At 44.2% G+C, this 23,041-nt stretch overlaps 1 protein-coding gene across 13 annotated transcripts in view; it reads right to left on the reverse strand.

The window, feature by feature from the left end:
* Positions 1 to 23,041, reverse strand: part of KCNT1 (potassium sodium-activated channel subfamily T member 1) — a 197,830-nt gene that overhangs the window by 51,267 nt on the left and 123,522 nt on the right. For all 13 annotated transcript variants that reach the window (XM_028715153.2, XM_028715150.2, XM_028715152.2 and 10 more), the window contains exons 3-13: positions 19,710 to 19,789; positions 14,531 to 14,627; positions 13,914 to 13,973; positions 11,451 to 11,499; positions 10,633 to 10,692; positions 10,227 to 10,301; positions 7,579 to 7,662; positions 5,882 to 5,976; positions 5,266 to 5,446; positions 2,914 to 3,078; positions 1,334 to 1,470 (exon numbers count right to left, since the gene is read on the reverse strand). In XM_028715153.2, coding sequence (XP_028570986.2) covers positions 1,334 to 1,470; positions 2,914 to 3,078; positions 5,266 to 5,446; positions 5,882 to 5,976; positions 7,579 to 7,662; positions 10,227 to 10,301; positions 10,633 to 10,692; positions 11,451 to 11,499; positions 13,914 to 13,973; positions 14,531 to 14,627; positions 19,710 to 19,789 — 1,083 coding nt within the window. The remainder of the gene's footprint in view (positions 1 to 1,333; positions 1,471 to 2,913; positions 3,079 to 5,265; positions 5,447 to 5,881; positions 5,977 to 7,578; positions 7,663 to 10,226; positions 10,302 to 10,632; positions 10,693 to 11,450; positions 11,500 to 13,913; positions 13,974 to 14,530; positions 14,628 to 19,709; positions 19,790 to 23,041) is intronic.

The raw sequence follows: 23,041 nt of genomic DNA on the forward strand, positions 1-23,041 counted from the left end.
ATTACTACTAGTAGTACATAAGAACATCAGAGGAGCCCCGCTGGATCAGGCCGATGGCCCATTTAGTCCAGCATCCTGTACTCACCGTGGCCTACCAGATGCCTGTGGCAAACCTACAAGCAACAGCCCTCTTTCCACTGGTGATCCTCAGCAACACATATACTGAAGCATTACTGCCTTCAGCTGTGCAGGCAGAGCACAGCCATCATGGCTAGTAGCTATCAATAGCCTTATCTTCCATGAATTAATCTACAGGTGAAACTCGAAAAATTAGAATATCGTGGGAAAGTTCATTTATTTCAGTAATTCAATTTAAAAGGTGAAACTAATATATGAGATAGATTCATGGCATGCAAAGAGAGATATGTCAAGCCTTTATTTGTTATAATTGTGATGATCGTGGCATACAGCTGATGAAAACCCCAAATTAACAATCTCGGAAAATTAGAATATTAAATGAAATCAGCAAAACAAGGATTGCAAATAGAGCAAGATTGGACCTCTGAGAAGTAGAAGCATATCTCGCTTTGCATGTCACGAGTCGATCTCATATATTAGTTTCACCTTTTAAGTTGAATTACTGAAATAAATGAACTTTTCCACGATATTCTAATTTTTCGAGTTTCACCTGTAAACCTCTTTTAAAGCCATTTAAGTTGGCTATCATCATGGCTTCCCATGGGAGCAAGTTCCTTGGTTTAATTACGCACTGCATAAAATGCTTCCTTTTATCCATCCTGAATCTTCCAAAATGCAGAACTTCATTAGGTGTCCATGAGTTCTAGTGTCATGAGAGAGGGAGAAAAACTTTCCTCTATCCATTCTCTTCATGCCATGCATAGTTTTATAAACCTCTACTGCACCACCTCTTTCTTGCCCTTTATCTAAACTAAAAAGCCCTAATTGCTGCAACCATTCATCACAAAATAGTTTCTCCATCCCATAGATCCTTTTGGCTGCCCTTTTCTGAACTCTGCAATATCCTTTTTGAGGCGAGGCAACCAGAATTGTACAAGGAACTCCAAATTGCAGCCACACTATAGTCTTTTCCAACCTTACCTGGCGATGCCAGGGATTGAACCCAAATTGCAAAACAGGGAGCAGAAGCCCTTTCACAAGGATGGGATAGGAAAGAGCGTAACTCAGTAATTTCAATCTTTAACACACCTTCTTCCACGTGATAAAGGAAGCAGGAAAAGGAAGGCTGTCATTCACTGGACTAACACACAGGTACGCAGGTAGACATTGGCAAACAAGTTTAAGCATCCGAATCTCACAGATCTCTTTGTGAGGCTGTGCACCTGCTAAGCCCATCTCCCCTTTCCAAACTCACTTTGCTCTCATGAGATCCTGGTCTTTCAGAGCAGATCCCTGGAGATAGATCACCCGTTGAGACCACAGTGGGATCTGCAGGACCCGGCGCACTTGAATATCCATTTCTGTCGGGCACAGGATCACCACATAGTAATCCTGAAAGAGAAGCCTAGAAATATTTAGGAGCACATTTACACAAAAACTTTGGGGCTGGCTTAACTAGAAAGGCTTCTCACAGGTGCCCACAACCCAACAAAAAGTCTCCAAATAGTAGGTCTGCAAGGATGCTGCAATTTTAAGGAAACGCTTCAGATCTTTTCAGAGCTATTAGTTCAATGTGTAATTCCATTTAACACATTCATTCATTCAAAAAGAGGATCTGCAATAGTGGCCAAGCAGGATCAGGACCATGGGATTTAGTGAGGAGGGTTAACCGCTTCTCCATGCACTGTTGTTGGGGGTTTTTTTTGGGGGGGGGGTCCCTGAAATCGAGGAGGAAGAACAGCTTGTTAATTTGGAGGGGGCAGATTTTCTAAGGATCCCTACATTGGAATAAGAATGTTAACTCTCCTCTCCATTGACTTGAAACTGATTTCCCTGATTCCATGGCAGCTACCTGAAATAAGAAGGTACACATCCACCGCAATTGTTTGTATGGTTTTCTTTTTAATACTTGCTTTTAAATTGTGTTGATTCTATCTGTACCTTATTTTAAAATAAATAAATAAAAACAAATACTTGACACTATTTTATGCAAACTGTTCAGCAATTTGCTCACCTCTGAGACCACGTGAGGGCATTATCCTATGTCAGACTGTGAATCTCTAGGCAGATCTTTGAGCCTCGGTGTCTCTCTCTTTACAATGGGACTGGAGAGCATTTTGCATTTGAGGGGCGACATACCCTAACAGCAAACCTTCAAAGGGGTCAGGTGCTAGTGGGGGGTGGGACCAGAGGCAAAAGCAGGAGGTGCAATCTGAATACATTTCCAGCCATCCAGAAGTGGATGGTTTCTACACACAAACACACCTCTCTCTATCATCCATTCCAGCAAGCAAGAGGTATCATCACAGCTCAAAAGTGTTCCCATCAGACAAAAGCACTTAAGGAAGGTGTGAAGCAGGGCTGGCACACCCACGAGGCAAGGTGAGGTGACCGCCTCAGGTGGCAGGATCCACAGGAGCAGCAAATCCAGGCTCCAAGGAATGCATCACCCACTGCGGCGGCACACTCCTTCAAAGCCAAATCTTTTATCTTCTCAGGACCCTCCCCCCCCCCATGCTGCCTCTACAGTGGCCTCTTGGTGAATAGGAAGCGTGGCTGGTCTCCTCCCACCCTTGCTCCCAATGTAGACCTTTGTTGCCCCCTTTCTCCTGATGCAGATCTTCACTCACCCCTTCCTCCCAGGCCAGAGGGACGCCATTTTGTGGTTTGTCTCAGGGGCCAAATATATTGGGCCAGCCCTGGTGTGGAACAAGGTGAGGGGTGTGGCCTAAGGAGAGGGGGAGTGACTGGAAAGAGAGGCCTGATGGGCCACATTTGGCCTCCAGGCCTGAGGCTCCCCACCCCTGCTTTAGAAGCTGATATAAAGGTCTTCACCTGCAGACGAGGGTGAGCATAAAACTCATTGAGGAAGTCCATGAGCAGGTCAATCTTGAGGGAGCTGACACAGAGGACCACGTGCTTCTCTGTCTGGGCTCGGTGGCGACTGTAGTTCCCTCCTGACTTCTGACGCTCCATCCACAGGTACACAAGTTCCTCAAACTGCAGGGGGGGGGGGGAAATGAAGCAGGTCACCCAGTAGCATAATGAGCTTCCAAAGGCTGACCCTCCTGTGTAAACTCTGTTTCAGACAGCCCCAGGCTCATTTGAGGGGCATTAATAAAATGGGTGGGGTGAACAATTGAGAGATAGATACTAGAGCTATCAGCGAAAATGTCACTTTCCAACTGAGAACATTGTGATTTGCAATCACTAGCAGTGGGACTACAGTGGTACGCTATATGTCAAGGCAAATATGTAACAATTACCCAACTTTTTTTAGAGAGAGAAAGTTTTGAGAGGTTGTGATTTTGATTGGAAAAGTGGTGGGAGAGTATGCTTTACCTGTTACCCTCCCTCCAGTTTTACTGCTTGAATCAGCACTGTGTGGAGGAAACCATGTGGAAAGAAAGAGAGAGAGAGAGAGAGAGAGAGAGAGAGAGATAGGAAGGAAGGAAGGAAGGAAGGAAGGAAGGAAGGAAGGTAGGTAGGTGGTGGCCGGTGCCCATTAGAACTGGTAGAGGAGAAGGCAAGGAAACCAGCAACATGTGATGCCAGAGCCAATGACAGGAAGAACTACCTCGGTTGTAAGTGAAAAGGCAGGCATACAGGTGCTGGCTGAAAACTGACTGAGATTGTTGAGTCAGTGCCCCATTCACTCTAATGGATCAGCCTTCACTAGTGGTTCCAGTGTGCTTATTGGTGGGAATGAAGCAGAGTAAGCACCTCAGAAGAGCCCTGCTGGTCCCCTTCTCGATCAACCTGTTCTCACAGTGGCCAAATAGATGCTTACAGGAAGCCCACAAGCAGGCCCTGAGGGCAGGAGCAATTCTCCCCACTTGTGAATTCACATCACTGGTATTCTGAGGCATACTGTATCTGGCAGTGGAAGTAGAACATGGCCTTCATGGCTTGTAAACACTGATAGCCTTCCCCGTGAATTTATCTAGTCTGTTACCTGTTTTAAAGCCATGGGAAGTTGGTGGCCATTACTACATCTTGTGGAATGCCTCTGGTAGTGGATGCTGGAGGGGAGGCAGAAGCAGTAGCCCCCTCCCACACAAAGCCACCATCACCTTTCAAGCTGAATTCCCTGGAAAGTGGCAACCACCTCTTCTTTTGCTGTTGAAATCAGTCTCCTGGGAATTGCCTGCCTAGACAGCTCAAGCTGTAAACAATAAAGGCCAGCAAGCTACTGAGGAAAGTGATGGCTTCTCTTTTTTTCCTCCCTGGCTCAAGATATCAGCCAGTCACAGCTCAACGAGTCCATGACAGTTTCACAGCTGAGTGAAAACTCTGGAAGTCCTCCAGCACAGTGACTGCGGAGCAAGCTTGTCTGCCTCAAAGGTCAACTTGGCAGCCAGCTGGTGGGCAGCCAAGGGCAACATCTCCTGGTGGACCCGTCAGCTCATAAGCCATAACGGGAAACTACGTCAACAGGTCCAGAGACTTGCACACTTCAACTGGAATATGCTGTAGCTAGGGATATCAAAGAATTCGGCCAAAATAGAAGTGGGAGCAGAAATTGCCAGTGTTCCCTTATTTGTTTCATGCCTGGAACGAAAATCAACCACTGTTGTTTTTGCTTTCAGTTCACAGATGATACATGACTGATTACACACACCGTTTATGTTTACTTCGCAATGAAAATGGAAAATGCAATGGAAAAATTACATTGGAAAAACGTAACAACATAGTTTTTAACAGAAGACAAACTGCAGCAGAAAGAAACAGTGCTGCATGCAATGAATATAGGGCAGACGGAAGCCGATGCCTTCCTTCATCCCTAGCTGTGACTTCTCTCTATTGAGAGTTCCAGATAATTGTGTCCTAGAGCTGTAAGTTCCCCAAGAAATGTTAGGGGTGATCATGACTGTACAACAGCGGAGTTTGCTAACTTGAGGCAAAACATCTTGACATATAGAACATGTTGTTGTTGTTTTAAGGAGCTCAGGTTAAAAAGTATTTGCATGAGGCTTGAAAAACTCAGTGCTTATAACTTACTAGCCTCATGGAACCTGAGCTGTTGAGTCAAAGCTGACTCCTTAACAAGCCTTTGCAATGCCCTTTGCAACTCAGCTCTGGTCCATCACAAGGTGAGCTGTGTGGTTCAACTCCTGAACTGCTTTGATTCTGCAAGCACATCTTGCTCATGACTTATCTGATAGAACGACAGGAATCACACCTTACCTGCAATGGCAATACAACCAGGGCCACACAAATCATGATAACCACAAGCAGCTGCGATGGCCAGATCTTGGGTGTGACATCACCATAGCCCACCGTGGAGAAGGTGACAATGCAGAAGTAAAAGGACTTGAAGAGGGAGAGGTTTTCACCGGCTCTTTCTAAGTGCTGGATGCCACAGGTTCTGGATGAAATGAAGGAAAGAAGCAAAAGAACTGATTCCATACACAGGACCAGGATTTTCCCCGCAAACTGAGGATAATTTCAACCTTTTTCTATTTCAAAGGCACAATATGCATTCCATAACTGGGAACTGGTTAAGAAGTCCACTCTCAGTTGTGTCATCACATCAGGCCTCAGCAGAAAGGCTGACCATGTTTTGAAGTAAACAAGTTAATCCTAGGACAATGCTGAATCCTGAATACCAAACTGAATCAGTCCAATTTGAGTCAACCCACAATCAGGTCAGGGAGCCTCAGATCAACCTAGGTTGGATAGGAGAATTTTGAAAGCATGCCTTGCTGGGGATTCTGTTTCACAAAGAGGCTTCTATTAGCATGATTTACACGGAAACTCCAGTTTTAAAAACAAATATTTGCCAAGTGAGATCTTATCTTACCCAGTGAAAACAAGACACAGCAGAGTGCAGATCAAAATGAGCACCTGATTGAACATAGCCGACTGGGTTCTTTGTATCGCTCTGTGTAGGTCATTCTGGGGGGGAAACACATAAGCTTCATATTTACCAAAACAAGATAACAAAGCCTGCTCCAGATTATGGCAACTGGTGAACATTCCTTCATTAGATGTTTCTCAGCAGAGGCTGGATGGTGGCCTATCAGGAATCCCCCAGCAGCAGAGTCCAAGCATTGTCAGTGGGTTTGGACTAGATTACGGGAAGAGCCGTAGCTCAGAGGTAGAGCATCTGCTTTGAATGCAGAAGCTCAAAGGTTCAATCCCCAGTTAGGGTTGGGAGAGACCTCTGCCTGAAACTCTGGAAAACTGAGCATCCACATTGCCAACTAATTATCAGTTTTATGCCCCATTAGAGCTCCCAGCTTCCCACAAAAGAATCCTGGGAGCTTGGTGAGGATGCTGAAATCTTCTCTAAGTCCTGGCTGCCCTCACAGAACTACAATTCTTAAGGCTCCCAGGGAGGGGTGGGAACAACTATTAAATCAGTTTAACAGTTATGTGTAGAAAAGACAGAGAAGTGCTATTTACTATTTGCTTGGTAAGGATGTGGGAGAGGGGCTTTGCAGAAGCTGGATTGACTTTCTCTTTGTTGTCCTTTTGCCAGCAGGTGAAGACTTTCCTTTTCTATCATCTATCTATCTATCTATCATCTATCTATCTATCTATCTATCTATCTATCTATCTATCTATCTATCATCTATCTATCATCTATCTATCTATCTATCTATCAATCATCTATCTATCATCTATCTATCTATCTATCTATCTATCTATCTATCTATCATCTATCTATCATCTATCTATCTATCATCTATCTATCATCTATCTATCATCTATCTATCTATCATCTATCTATCATCTATCTATCTATCATCTATCTATCTATCTATCTATCTATCTATCTATCTATCTATCTATCTATCTATCTCTATCTATCTATCATCTATCTATCTATCTATCTATCTATCTATCTATCTATCTATCTATCTCTATCTATCTATCTATCTATCTATCATCTATCATCTATCATCTATCATCTATCTATCATCTATCTATCTATCTATCTATCTATCTATCTATCTATCTATCTATCTATCTATCTATCTATATCATCTATCTATCTACCTTTCTATCTATCTATCTGTTTAATTGTTTTATTGATTGTTTTTTCTATGTTTTTAGTGGTTGTTATTTTTATCTGTAAGCTGCCTTGAGTCCCATAAAGGAAAAGGTTGGGTATAAATTACTAAATAATAGCTACCCACTAAACTAGTCACTGGGAAAGGTGGGGCACTGAATCTCCCTATCAACCAGAAATCTCCTCCTCCCTGTGACCATCACCCAAAGACTTTCAAATGCATCTTTGGAACCATCTTTGGAAACCTGTATTTAAAACTACATTCAAGACCACACTGTGCTACTTGCAAGGAAACACGGCATACAGACACACGGCGTAGGTTTGGAAAGGGACTGTGTGGCTGCTCTGCTGTTAGGCAGGAACTACACACAGCCTTTCCCAGATCAATCGTGACAACCCAATGCACAGCCAGAAACACAGAACAGATGGAGAATGTTAAAACAATTCTATCTGTTGCAAACAAAAATTCCCCGGTCACTTACGATCATGTTTTCCAAGGCGTGTTTTGCCAGCCAGCAGTTCAGAAAAACTGGGATAAATAAATTCCGCAGCGGTGGCCAAAATATCTAGGCACAAACAAACAAACAAACAAACAAACAAACAAACTGCCATTATCTGCATGTCTGTTGAATTGTAGGCATGTATGTATGGGTACATTTCTGTGCATAGGCAGATGGATAAAGATATACTAGGGGATCTTCACCCCTGCTTGTTAATCTCACCAACCCTGTCTATCCCTTGGTCAACCACCCTTCCCCACACCTGACCATCCCCTCGCTTCATCTATCTCCTCGCCTATTCCATCACAGCTTGCCCTAGGCTCTCCCACTCCCCGCAGTTCTGCCCAGAGCTCGACTGAGCAAAATCAAAAGAAAGAGAGGGCAAATGTTCTCCTGAGTCAGTGCAGAATGCTTTCCCTCTTCACCGCTGGGTAGCTACCAGAAAGTCCTGACACATTCATAGAATCAAAGAGTTGGAAGGGACCACAAGGGTCATTCTAATCTAGCCCCCTACAATGCAGGAATCTTTTGTCCAATGTGGGGCTTGAACCCACAGTCTTAAGATTAGGAGTCTCATGCTCTGCTGACTGAGTTTAGATGGAGCAGCTTCCATACAGACTTGAGTTTCATTGTCTATATTTTCTAGAAATCAAGCTATCCTTTTACCCTTAATCATGCAGACAAGTATATGATTTTCACTGACAATGAGGATTTGATTGCAACCAACCTTGGTGACTGCAAAATACAAAATACAGGCTATATAATACAGTTGAAATGGTGGCTGTATAATGATTAGGTTGCAATTAGATCCTCATTGTCAACAATAGTAATAACGCATCCCCCAACAATTACAATAATAAAATATGCATGCTCTCCTTAAATAAATTGTCAGCCACTCGGGGTGTAAACTGTACATTGCAAAAGAAAGAAATAGCTTTGAGAGGTTGTGATTTTGGAGTAGTGGGAGGGTATGCTTAATCCTTCTCCCTCCCGCTGATTTCCCCACCCATATGAATCTTTCGGGATGCGGGTAGCGCTGTGGGTTAAACCACAGAGCCTAGGACTTGCCTATCAGAAGGTCGATGGTTCGAATCCCCGCAACAGGGTGAGCTCCCATTGCTCTGTCCCAGCTCCTGCCAACCTAGCAGTATGAAAGCACGTCAAAGTGCAAGTAGATAAATAGGTAGCGCTCCAGTGGAAAGGTAAACGGCGTTTCCGTGCACTGCTCTGGTTCGCCAGAAGCGGCTTAGTCATGCTGGCCATGTGACCCGGAAGCTGTACGCCGGCTCCCTCGGCCAATAAAGTGAGATGAGCGCCACAACCCCAGAGTTGTCTGTGACTGGACAACTGTCAGGGGTCCCTTTACCTTTACTATGTATCTTTTAGTTCAATGTCATCCCACTAGAGAGCGTGCGCACGAAAGAAGCCCCAAGATTTTGACTGCCTAGGGGGCCTCTGTAGGGGTGTGTGTGTGTGTGTGTGTGTGTGTGTGAGAGAGAGAGAGAGAGAGAGAGAGAGAGAGAGAGAGAATGAGATCACCAATAATAGGAAGAGCTGTCCTTGATTGGTCATAAGTGAGAAGGCAGGGATATGGGGGCTGACTGAGGAAGGAGTGCTGTTCCTTTCACCCAAGAAGAAGAAGAAGAGAAGAAGAGTTTGGGTTTGATATCCCGCTTTATCACTACCCGAAAGAGTCTCAAAGCGGCTAACATTCTCCTTTCCCTTCCTCTCCCACAACAAACACTCTGTGAGGTGAGTGGGGCTGAGAGACTTCAGAGAAGTGTGACTGGCCCAAGGTCACCCAGCAGTTGCAGGTGGAGGAGCGGGGAAGCGAACCTGGTTCACCAGATTAGGAGTCTACCTCTCTTAACCACTACACCACACTGGCTCCCAAATGGAAGAGCCCCATTAGGGAAAGAGAGTGTGCATGTGGCAGTGGCTGGGGAAAGACTGCAGCAACTCCCCACCACCTGCTGTTTCTCCATTCAAATCCACAACCCCCTGAACCTGCTTTTCTCAGCAAAAGTCTCCAGTGGAGACATATTTGCATGTGGATATTCATCTTACCCTTCGAACTGGACCCTAAAAGTTAAGGTTATATTACATTGCTGTTTCATCTGAGGATTGCTTCCCCTAAGGGGTTCAGCTTGGCATATTCAACTCCTCACAGTTTTATCTCACAATAACCCTGTGAAATAGGCTAGGCTGGGAAATAGCCTAGTGAGCTTCATGGCTATGTGGATATTTCAACCAGGCCTCCCTGGCCCCAGTCCAGTACTCCATATAGGCTTAAGATCTGTCTCATCAGGTTTCAGTGACAAAGAATGGACCTCTTCAGGTGTTATTATGGCAGATGATTCCAAGCTTTGTCCTATAATCCTGCTGTAATCTTTGGAAACCCAGCACCAAATTGTGGTAGGGTGGGGTATTCATTAGCAGCTGTGCTCTTGCAAAGCTCATGTATCTTTTGAGTGAGCTGTTGCTAATGAACCCCACCAGCAGCTGTTCCCTTGCAAAAACCCTTTTTTAAAAACCTGAATGGCAGTGTCAACTGTTCTTCCTCTCTCTTTTTGAATTAGCAGGAGAACCTCTCAGCAACCATTTGTTTTAGCAATCTAACACACACTTACGGTAATAATGAAGGGCACAGTGTTGATCATTTCAAGGATGAAGGTTACACGAAAGATCTGCTCACAAATGTTTCCCTAAAAAGAAAAAGAGATTCATATTTGTTATCCCTGCATGCATGACCAACAGGCATGCCATCTATGTGGGGCCGTGGGGGTTGAGCTCCCCCTCAGAATTTTCACTGAGGGGGGTGTGCCTCCTCAATATTCCACAGCTGGCTGGGCCCTGTCAGGCCCTCCCATGGCTGCAACTAGACCCCACTGGGGCCATTCAAAGCAGGCCCACTTGGTCTTCCTCCCACCGTGTGACATCACACATGTATGCCGGGCCCCTGCAATGTTGGGAGGAACGCAATGCACCTGATGCACGATCAGTTTAGCCAACCTACTCTCAAGGCCATAATCTTACCTTGTAGCTGAGATAAATCAGAAGCATCGTCTCGAGAAAGCTAATGATTGCCACGCTGACCTGGAAGTGGTGGTAAGGGGAAAGCAGAGGGATTTTTAGCGCTGCTGTCCAACATGAATGGAGAATTCTGCAACAGTCTAACCCAGGAATGTCTGACTTGAAGGCTACTGGCTTCCTGCTTAGGGTGCTTACAAAGATATATTCAAATCATGGTCTCACTGTCAGAGGTGTTTCCCCATGACCTTTGTAATTTCTTTTGACAGACATGTCAGCCAGCAAATTAATCACCGGTCCTGGGGACACCTGTCAGACACCTGTAACTGACAAGATATACTGAGCCATGAATCCAACTCTGATTCAGTTATCTGTCCTCTCCCTACTGCAGGTGGGTTGTAATATTTTTATTTTTTTTAAGTGATGCTATTGTACATTTATTCAATTACATGGATGTATGTGTGTGTCTCTGTGTGTGTTTAAAAAGTAGAATAAGCTTGTACTGTGTTGAAAAATTGCTCTGGAAAGGAGAAGGGGGTTAATGATAGCACTGGTCCGGGACAGTCAGTGCTGTGCATAACAAGAACTGATGTAAATAAGTAGAGTAAATTTCCTTCAGTTTTATCTTGCGGAGAAGAAGATTATGTTTAAATTACCAAAACATGGGGATTGCACTTCACCTGTAAAATTATATATGCCTGGATGAAACAAATTTGGCTCCAAGTGGCCCTATCCAATTTTAATCAAGAATATATAAAACTACGTTTCAGACCCTTGACCACTGTATTCATTTGTGTATTTTAACAATTTTCTTCTTCACTTACCTGTATTGCCCATAATGGCTTGTTTCGGTCCACCCATATAACTGGAGTCCTGTACAGAACATGTAATAACAAAGACAAAAAATCTTGTTGGAGGACTTGATTTGAAAGCAGTGGGCTCATGTTGATTGTAGCTAACTTGTACTCCTATTGAGCTGTTTCAGACTTTGAACACAAAATGTATAAATTTGGAAACAGCACTTCTGAATTTTAAATATGACATTTTATCTCAGGATTCAAGATCTGGGAGTTTTAGGCTTGCTGGCATTTCTCCTCTCTTTTGATAGGCACAAAACGTGAACTAACAATACAGTATCATGGGTCAAATCTCATCTAGGCTAGGAGGTAAGATAATAAATTTGCATGCTGTCTATAAAATTCTATGCAGGACAAAATACCACCACATATAAGCAATAAAATACTAAAGGCTGTTCCGTGTCAATAACACAACTGAATCAAATATTAAATCCCGTTACATGTGGAATATAAAATACTTCCCAATACAAAATACTGCTGTATTATCAAATAATAAATACTGTTGTATTTACTATTTAATCTGTTCAGTAAAATATTAAATACATCTCAAGCCAACTATCACATACTGTCTAACACTATGCACCTTTGCATGTCATGTAAAAAACCCAACACAATTTCATGCTAGCTATCCAGTAAAAACAAACATAAAATGTTATTGTATATCAACGACCAAGTACATTCATACCTCAGGTTGAATGTGCTTCGGGATGAGTGCGTTCGAGTTGCGCTCCGTGGCAACTCGGAAGTAATGGAGCGCATTACTTCCGGGTTTCGTCGCTTGCGCATGTGCAGACGCTCAAAATGATGTCACGTGCATGCACAGAAGCGCCAAAACGTGACCCGCGCACATGCAGACGTGCGGACACAGGTTATGTTTGCTTCTAGATGCGAACGGAACGGATCCCGTTCGCATCTAGCGGTACCACTGTACTCTTAAATATTGAATATTGAAATAAAAGATCTTTAGTGCCAAATACCAATTGACTATACCAGTTGGGAAGCTGCTTGTTTGCTCCACATTTGGACACCTCTTAAGATATTGTAACCAAACTTTTCATGGTTCCTGAGATCAAGGAGCAGGTGCTTGTCTATGTTTGGATACGACTGGGTGCCATTTTGATTCAAGATGGCAGACAGAACATTTCAAAACTGCACTACTTTAAGCACTGGCCTCTAAACCACATGGATTTTTCAGTTTCTCATAATTCCAAAGTACACAAGATGGAGAGCAAAGATCTTCAGTGTCAAATATCAATACCACACACAGAGAGAGAAAGAGAGAGAGAGAGCTTATTTCGTTTCAAAAGTAGCAGTGAAAACTCCTGGGGACAGAGGTCAAGTTAGTTCAATTCTTTCTTACACTCAGTTTTACTCAGATCTGGGAGGCGACGTTCTTCTCTTACCCGAATCATTTCTACAAATGTGCTGTCTGGTCTAGCGGTTTAGTTAAACAGATTACTAAGTGCATTCCTCCATGGGGGATGAGCAATTTCCAACGCCCCTCTTCGCTTGCTATGCATCCTAATATCTCACTTACTGGAATTTGCATATTCTCCCTTTTAAGCTCCAACCTGGGAACACAGAGCACTTAACAGCAGCCAAATGTACCGTATTTTTTGCTCTATAAGACTCACTTTTTCCTTCCTAAAAAGTAAGGGGAAATGTGTGTGCATCTTATGGAGCGAATGCAGGCTGCGCAGCTATCCCAGGAGCCAGAACAGCAAGAGGGATTGCTGCTTTCACTGCACAATGATCCCTCTTGCTGTACAGGCTTCTGAGATTCAGAGTATTTTTTTTCTTGCTTTCCTTCTCCAAAAACTAGGTGCGTCTTGTGGTCTGGTGCGTCTTATAGAGCGAAAAATACGGTATATCTTTCCCTGATGTTCAGGCTTTGAATAGGTTGTTGCTTAAAAGGCCTTCCCTCAGAAAATCCCCTTTCCTTGGGATCATCAAGCAGCAGATCGCGTGGAGTGAGCAATAGGGGGTGAGTCCTCCCCACACTGTGAAGGGGTATCTGAGGGCCTCCAGGCTCACCTAGGACGAGGAGCTGCACTGCACAGGTAACAAAGTCGGCCTGGCAACTGCCTGCAACAATTACTTCCAGGCTTCAGCTTTTGTCTTGGGGAAGAGATCCGCTGCCCCAAACCTGGACAGAGACTTCCAGCTGGTGTAGGCAATATTGAGCTAGTTTGACCAATGGTCAGATTTGGTAAAAGGCAGCCTCCCATGTCCTTTCTATACAGCTGCATAGAGGCTCTGTCTCACCTAGTGAGCCACTTTTTCATGCCAGGAAGGGGTATTTAAAAACATTATTATGGGGTGTAAGCAACTCCCCATCAACAACATGATTTTGCAGATTATATAAACTAGCCTGTCATTTGAGCAAATCTACAGATATATAATCAGAAGGGCTACTGGCCCCCTACTTACCAATTGATTTGTGTTGATGACTGGTTGAAAGTTGAGGAATTGTGTTTTTCGCATTCCCAGCTGAGTGAAAATAGTATAAAAATAAAATGCCTTTTAGAAACAGTACTCAGGCTACAGGAAGCTACAGCAGGGAGTTAGTATTTCAGAAGACAGCATGTTGCTTTTAATTGAAATAAGCTATGTTAGGAGCCCTTTGGATTGGTGGGGTTTTTGGGGGGGGAATTGTCTTCTGCAACATGCCACTGACACAACAACAGCTTACCAACAGTGAATGCACGCAGGGCCATCTACACATTATTCTACTTGTCCTGTGATGCTACCCCATGTTACCACATTAACGCCATCGGGAGGGGCACTCTTGCATCACAGCATGACAAGGTAGAGACAAAACAAACAAATAAATAAGCCTGGAACATTTGCAGTCAGGAAAGTTTTAGGATTTCAGTAGGTAGCTATGGCACGTGCCCTGAAAGCAGAGTGTCTGCCCTGAAACTTTTGCAGGTGCAAACAATATTGAAAGTGGGATCACACATGGCTGCCCCAATACCATCATGAACACAAATAATCATGGATGCACAACAAAACGGGCATGCTGTAGCAGAGAGAAAGGCTCTCACCATCCTATCTGTTGTGGGTCATCAAGCAGAACACGGACAATGTAAAGGAGGCAGGTAAGGAGCTTCAGGGAGAAGTTGAAGAGGCGGATTCTCAGACCTGTAGCAAGTGGAACAAATGAGAGCTATTGGGTAGCCCTAAAACAAAACACACACAAACCCAAGAGTGCCCCAGACATATTTCTGAGCTTGTGACAACAGCAGACATGTCACTTTCAAGAACCATGGAGCATCCAGAACACAGAACTGTGACAAGCGATGCTAATGGCTTGGAGAAAGCATTTGACATTACATTAAAATAATTTTAAAATACCGATGTATAATTATAAATTCTCAAAAATGGTATAAAAATAACAGTAAAAGATATAATCAACAAAAACATAAAGCAACAGTCCAAGTAGCACAATATTAGGTTGGGGTAGGTTGTTGCTGTTTTTGATATTATTTGTTTTAGATCCTATTGTGATTTATGTGGAATTTAAAAAATTTGGTTGTGTACTTCTTGATGTTTTATTTAGTGTTTGTGACTGCTTTTGTTATGTTTGTAATTATGTGTATTTTATGTTGTAACCCACCTTGTGGGTTAACTATAGAAAGGCAGCATAAAAATAAAACTTGCACACCACTTGACTGTAATAAGAAACCTCAGAGTGGTTTACAAAAAGGTAAAACAAGAAAATCAAGAAAAATTCACATCACTTTACCCCCAAATATTGTGCACAGAGCTGCACTGCAAAATTCAGAGAAGTGCAAATTTCAAAAGGTGGCTGGGTTTTGGTTCCTGCACCATTTTGGAAAGTGCGTATTAGGTAGTCCACCTTTAACTGCAAACTGAATTTAATTTCTCTTCCCTTCCCCTTAATCCAAATACACTGCTCACAATGGGGGTGGGGGAACAAAAGGGGGGGATGTTATCTCATTATGTTACAAATGCTTGGGAACATCTGCTTTCAGCAACATTTAAACATCTATTGTCACTTCATCAGGAGAAACAAACACACATAGTAATTTGTGTTGCTTAATATAGCAAGGCTGCCTAAGGATCATTTCTCTGAGCTGTGTTACCAACAATTGCCCTGCCCCCCAAAAATCGACTGGCGTTTGCCCAAGAGCTTTGTGCTGCGCCCATCATTATTTATCATCTTTGTGCTTTAAATAAGCACAAATATGATAAATAAAAGTAGCAGGCATATCAGCTTGTTGAAATTATTCCACACTTCATCTTCCCTGCATGGGGAAAAGTTCAGGACAACTGTTATCAGAACACCCAGAGTAGAGAGCTCTGAGGATATTGCATTAAATTGTTTTTCCAGCCTTCATGATATGTTCATTTAAGAAAATCCTATCCATTGGTTGTAATAGTAGTATTAGCTTTGGTATTATTACAGTTTATTGCCTGCCATCAACCTCAACATCCCAGGACAGGTTACAGCAATCAAAACACAACATCAACATTAAAATATAATATTACACAACATGCAGCGGGGGTAGGGATAAAAGAGCATAGGATGAGCCCTGGTGGATCAGAATGAGGCCTTTGCTAGGGGTGGGGATCTTGTTCAGTCTGAGAGCCACATCCCCTTCTGGGGGTCATGTGACGGAGGTGGGCAGGGCCAGAGGTAAAAGCAAGCAACAAATGGAAATTCTACCTTGGTCCACCCGGCTGCTTTCTGCACACCCCTCCCTATCCTCCAAGCAAGAGGCATTGTCAGAGGTCAAGGACATATCCCAGTCAAGCAAACATACTCAAGGAGCAAAGCAGCCTATAGAGAGGACTGGAGGCAGTAGCGGTGCACCCCATTTCACCACCTGAAGTGAAATGGAAAGGTGCCACCCTGTTCATGAGCCAAATACCAATTCCCCTCTTGCTGCCCCTGCCAAAGCCTTGCTTGCTGGGGTTGTGTGGCTTCTGGGTTCCAGCAAGATCTCACATGCTTCCCCAGGTGGCGGGGGCATGGCCACAAAGGGGCCTCTTGGTTCTTGCCCCTTGAGGCAGCTGCCTCAACCTGCAGGGAAGATTCAAAGGGTTTGGTCTATAAGCTCCCTGTACCCACTGATTCACCACCACAGTCCCTACCCCAGACAATCCACCACCATGGACAGGGAGGTTTATTTCAGTTTTGGAGCCTTGCTTAGTAGGAGATGTTATGGGTGAGAAACAGCGCTGGTGGAGGAAGGGAGGGGTGGGGGAGCGCACCACCCACGGCACCATCGGGGAGGGAGGTACCATTGAGGCTGCCCCCCAAACGTGCCACCCCCACCACCACACCAGGCACCACACCCCCATGGTCAGTGCCACACCCCCACAGGCGGTGTGCCACGCCCCCGGGACACACATCACGCCCCCGCGGGCAGCATGCCACACCCCCGGGATGTGTGCCACATCCCCAGGACATGCGTCACACCCCCGGGATGCATGCCAGCCATGCCCCCGCCTGCTCTCCGCCCCCGGTACCGGAGCATGCAGCTTTGCCACAGAGAAGCAGTAGGTATAATAATGGTTCAGTGCCCCCTCTCATTTACTGATCCTTCCCACTAATCCCCTCCTTTCCATCTGCACACTAGCATAATGAGGCAAAACTGAGTTTGTAGAGTTTTTCCTGAAGCATCAATGTGCTCCCTCATCAAGCTCCCATTATCTCTGCCTAGAAGGAAGACTGTGATTCTAGGGAAGGCACATCAAAGAGCCCTGCTCCACACCTTTAAAAGTGCTTTGGTCAGATTTCTACTAAAATTGAAGATGAATTTGCAAGAAGGGTTCCATCCCCCCCATGCAAAACTGGGAGCTTCCTCTCCCCAAATGTGAAACCTAAAACGAAGAAGAATCTTGCTTCTATGGAAGGGCTCAGAAAATCAGTCATCTGGACATTGTAGCATTTGCAACCAATAGATGGAGCCATTGTTGTCCCGAAGCAGCACTCCAGAGAAGACCTACCTTTATTTGTAAAAGGAAAAGGCTTCAGATGTGAGCAAAGCTGCATTAACAACAATTGATGGCTCAAGTTCAGAAGCAGAAATGTGTGAAAACAGATGAATCACGCTCCACATTAAATGATCTGTTACTTCCACCAGCTGTTAAATCACCACCGTTGCAACCCACAATATAAATCAAATAGATCAGCATGGTCAATTCAAGCCCAGCTATGGCAGGTTATGAGGGAGGGGTGGGATCTGAAATCACCTTTGCATGCTTAAAAAGCTGTTGGGTGCTTAGTGTCCTCTCTGTACACCCTGTAGGAGTCACTAGCAATCTTCATTTATGCTGGCACCAGAGTCTGCTTTGTGTCTTGCAGCAAAATATAGACTCCCTGTGCACTCACTCCCCAGCTCATGCATCCGAACTGTCCTCATTTATCAGAGACAATCCCTATTGTTTTTCAATCAATCAAATTCTATTATTATGATCTCAAATCAGCCACTAGAATAAAGTGAACCACATGCAATTTTACAGTTTACAGGCAAAAGACTCTTTGGGATTAACAAAAAGCTAGGATATGAGTGTGCATCATCACACATTCACAAACACACTAGAGTGAATTACTGAGGACTAGAATGGTTGGTAGAGCGCTTTAATCATCGGGTTCCTAGCAATACAGGATTTTGCCACATGGATGGTGATTTTGTCAGTGGCGTCTGTCAAAGGGAAGGTAGTGTAAAAATTATCTGGTCTCCCTGGGAATTTTATTAAAATAGGTGTGATGTATAAGTAGCAAATATCCTTATAGTATAAGCAGTAGAGTAAAACATGCTTTACTATTTCAATGCTGGATTGACAGAAGTAGACATGCTGTTTATACGGAATGTGTGAGTATTTCCCTTCCAGCAAAGCTTATAGTAAGGCATTAAAACAGGCCAAAGTGAAAGTTCTGTTGTATTTGGAAATTTCAAGTATATAAGATAATCAGCGAGTGCTATTTTTGCTACAGTTTCCAGCTGCCAGTTCCCAGTTATTTTGAAGCTTGTTCCTGAGTAAACATTGCTACCCAATATTTATTTTATTTATTAAACATTTTTACAAACCACTTCATAGCATAGAGTCATCAAGACAAGGGCAAAACAGAATGAAAAACAGAAATACAAGCTCTAAGAACAATAAAGTCAATTAAGCAACATCTGGAAGAGTAAAATCTAATTATAAATCAATGGAAGCATTTCATCAAATCTTTCATAGACAGGAAGGGAAAGCCTTCCATACACACACCCACACCCCCACACCCCACTACCCAATTATTTATTTCATTTTAAAATCACTTCCTATAAAGCATCTCAAAGTAATATCACAATCAATCTCTCTCTTTTTCTTTTTCTTTCTCTCTCCCTCTCTCTCTCTCTCTCACACACACAACATTAAAACAATTGCATATATAAAAACAATTAAAGGAAACATCACATATAACAAAGCAATCACATTTATTAAAACCATTGCATATGTAGAACAACTTCAAGTAAACTTGGATACCAGGTGGTATAAAGATCTCCACTATCAATATTCCTTCTAGCAGGCACCGAGAAGACAAAAAAACATGCCCCCTGTTTGATGTGCAATGTGAAGGAGTTCAGTGTTTGACCTGGAATGCAAAACTGGGGGTATGTGCATTTTTAAAAGCTGGGTTAATAAGCAGTTTTCCATACTGACAAGTGCCTATTGGGACCAGTGGGGCAGAAGGCAGGGAGCCGAATTGTAGATGGCACCAGAGCCAATGAGAGGCAGAGCCAACTCAGTCTAGTCTTGTCCTCTGCCATCCTCCTCCCTGCTGAGCAAGGGCAACACTTGAGACTAAGGAGGAGGAAGTTGGCAGGCAGGGCCACCCCCTGGACTGGATGTAAGTAGGAAGGGAGGCAGGTGCGAGTGGCTGAGGGTAGAATGAGGTCAGTGGGACAAAGCTCCATTTTCGCTAATGGACCAGCCTCCATTGGTTCAGTGCCCCATCCACACCCTTCGTTCTCCTACAGCACTTCTCAGACTGTGTGCTAGGGCCCACAAGGAGGCTACAGAGTGGTTTTTCAGGGTTAGGTTTTTGCTGCCCCAGATGCCCCCTACCACCACCACCCCACACACAGAAGACTGGGTGCCTTGAATTTGGCATGAGTACATTGAAGTATATAGATAGCCTCACATCAAGTATTTTAGTAGTTCTAAACCCATATACACAAAGCAGAACCCAATGGTGCAAACACTTACTTGATCTTTGGTTTTTGATGAAGAACAGCTTGAGGCGCTCCTTAAACGTGTTTTCATTCACATAAAACTCCACTTGGACCCTGCCAAGTGAGAAAGAAGCACGTGAGGAGTTATCCAGAGCTCTTACAATATCACCACGACCAAGTTGACACTACAGTAGGGTTGGGTTGCCATATGTCTGGACATGTCCTCTATTAGGGGGGCTTTACGTCCATCCAGACAACCGTGGGGTGAAAGGGTGCCCCCAAAAGCTCAACAACTTTATGTGTCCAGCACCCCTACACTACAACCTATCTGCAATTGCTGTGCAATGGCTAGTTTCGAGGGAAACAGATTGACCTTCCTTCCCTTCCTCCCCTCTCCATTTATTTATTTGGGGGGAAGAGATGGGGCCTTATGAACAAATTTGTCTCTGGAAAACTAGACACACATGCAACCTCTGCTGGTTTTCTTGCAATGGCCACATGGCATCTTGTTTTGGTGACAGTGTGGCAACTCTCCCACTGAGTTTGCTGTTAGTGTCGAGGGAATGATACAGACATTTCAGTGTTACATGCAAAATCTAAATAAGAGATGCTGCGTTAAGAAGACCTGAAAAGCCCTGCAGGATCAGTCTGATGGCCCATCTAGTCCAGCAACCTCCACAGTGGCCAACCAGTTGCTCCAATGGAAAGCCCGCAAGCAAGACCTGAATGCAACTTTCCCCACTTCTGATTCCCAGCAACTGGTATTCAGAAGCAGACTGTCTCTGAAAGTGGACGAGAACATAGCCATTGTGGCTAGTATCCATTGATATCCTTAGTAATACCCCCTGTGAATTTGTCTAATCCTCTTCAAAAGCCACTGCAAGACGGTAGCCATCACTGTTTCTCGTGGGTGCCAATTCCAGTATTTCCCCCCTGCCCTGAACCTCCCAAAACTCAGTTTCATTGGATGTCTCTAAGTTATATTTATTATGAGAAAGGGAGAAGTTTCTCCACACCCTTGCCTAATCTTATAGCACTGAAACACAGGGTCCTTACAACTTGCAAACATTTTCTCATAGGGTCAGCAGGGACCAGACGTTGTTCCTTCATGATGACTAGCTCCAGGGCTATCAAGTGGCCACCCCTGCTTTGCACCAAACTTTGTACACACACACACACACACTTACAAATTTAACGGGGGGGGGGGGATAAAGTTACACCATCAGCTCACATTAGCAATAAGAATAATTCATCACTCCCAATTTCCACACATATATAAGCAGCCCCAAAATCCAAAAAGATATCCCCATGAGAGTGATGAGTATATGATACAGAAAGCACAACAACATCATACTTTGCACCAGACCTTTCAGTTTCTGCATAGTGGCCAATGAGAACTTTTTTTTTTGTTTTTTGGCAGAGAGCCAAAAGCTTGGCGTTGACACTTTTCTTTTAAACCTTTGGTCTTATTTAGAAGATAAATAATTGCCATCCTTACTTACTGCAGTTTTTTTAAAAAAAGATGTCTTAAAAACAAGCAGCAATTCCATTTTATTCAAGCAAGAAGCAGTTACAACCAGTGCTTTTTTGGGGGGGGGGGGTAGCAGGAGTGCACCTACCCCTAAACATTTTGTGAATCTGAGTTTGGCCTCATTGAGGGGCAGTATTTCAATATGAGTAGGGAAATGAGAGTACCCCCTAAACATTTTTTTTTGGGGGGGGAGCACTGGTTACAACCAACATCTAAACACATCAAACACTAAAAATGAATCAACAATTTTTGTTTACATAGCAGGCTGAGAAGGAGTAGAGAGAGTGGGGGTGAGAGATAAGAGAGTCCTAGACAGTTCAAGCATATTTTGTGTTCTTCCCCAAATATACATACTCACTGTCCCCTTGGTCCTGAGCAGCTGAGAATGGTTACCTTTTGATCCCTTGAAAAGTACAAGAAGCTGAAGGAGGAAGTTGGAAGAGGCTTTCTTTCCCACTTCCTTTGTCAGCTCTATGTACTTTTCAAGGCTCCTATTAGTTCTGCTGAGAGTGGAGAGGGGGTGTGACGCCCACAGTACCAGCTCAGAGATGCAAACAAGAGAGTCTGAGACACTTCAAATGTTCATGTAAGCTGCGACCCTCCAGCTGTTGCTGCACTTCAACTCCCATTAGTTAGCATGGTCATGACCATAGATACTTCTGATCAATGCATTCATGTTGGGAAGCATCCTTTGAAAACCAAACAACCATTCTGAGCACACATCAATTGCTGTTCTGCCTTTGTTACACTTTACGTTGGAGTACCTCAGGAGGGAGGAGACCAGTATTCTGCCACAGCTACTGCTCAACAGATTTACATTTGTCAGTCTGCAAGTGTTAAAACAGTAAAAAGGAAAAGGACCCCTGACAGTTAAGTCCAGTCGCATACGATTCTGGGGTTGCAGTGCTCATCTCGCTTTACTGGCCGAGGGAGCTGGCATTTGTCCACAGACAGTTTTTCTGGGTCATGTGGCCAGCAAGACTAAGCCGCTTCTGGCGAAAGCAGCACAGCGCATGAAAACACCGTTTACCTTCCCACCGAAGCGGTACCTATTTATCTACTTGCACTTTTTGGCATGCTTTTGAACTGCTAGGTTTGCAGGAGCTGGGGCTGAACAACGGGAGCTCACCCCGTCGCAGGGATTCGAACTGCCGACCTTCCGATTGGCAAGCCCTGGGCTCAGTGGTTTACACCACAGCGCCAGCCATTCACCTCCAAGAAAAACATTTGTAATAATAATGGAGAACCCAAAACAAATGAATCCATCTCAGCTTTCAGATGGGTGGCTGATTGATGGATGGGTCCACAAGGCACTATGGAAATACTAAAGATGGACTGAAGCAAAGGACACTGGTCATCTAGGCTTCAGACTCATAGGTCAGCTTTTATACCAGTTTCACATCCCTGGCTTCCACCAAAGAATGCTGTAGTTTGATAAGGAAGCTGAGCAGAGTTGGCACCAGAGTTCAGAATCACTGGGCACATGCTACTGTCCACATTCCCACAGTGGGTTCTGCTGATCCTGCTGCTCTTCCTCCCTGAGTCAGTGTTAATCTCTTGCCGTACACTGGCTGTAACCAATGACAGGTGATGATGCAGCTTCCTGTTGAAAGCAGAGTTTGTTGACATGACTGATCAGCTGAGCAGTGACATCCACATATCACTAAACCTTTCTCCACATGGTTTGTTATCAAACTGCCTGGGCAAAAGAAGCTCTTGACATCATAGTGGTGCCCAGGGCCATCTTACCCATAGGCACTAGGGGTGCGGGGCACCCGGGCACTGGGCTCTCAAGGGCACCAGGCCAAGAGTCCAGGGCCCGAGAGTTGAGTCCG

The sequence above is a fragment of the Podarcis muralis genome, chromosome Z (assembly GCF_964188315.1).
Source record: "Podarcis muralis chromosome Z, rPodMur119.hap1.1, whole genome shotgun sequence".
Taxonomy (NCBI): Eukaryota; Metazoa; Chordata; class Lepidosauria; order Squamata; family Lacertidae; genus Podarcis; species Podarcis muralis.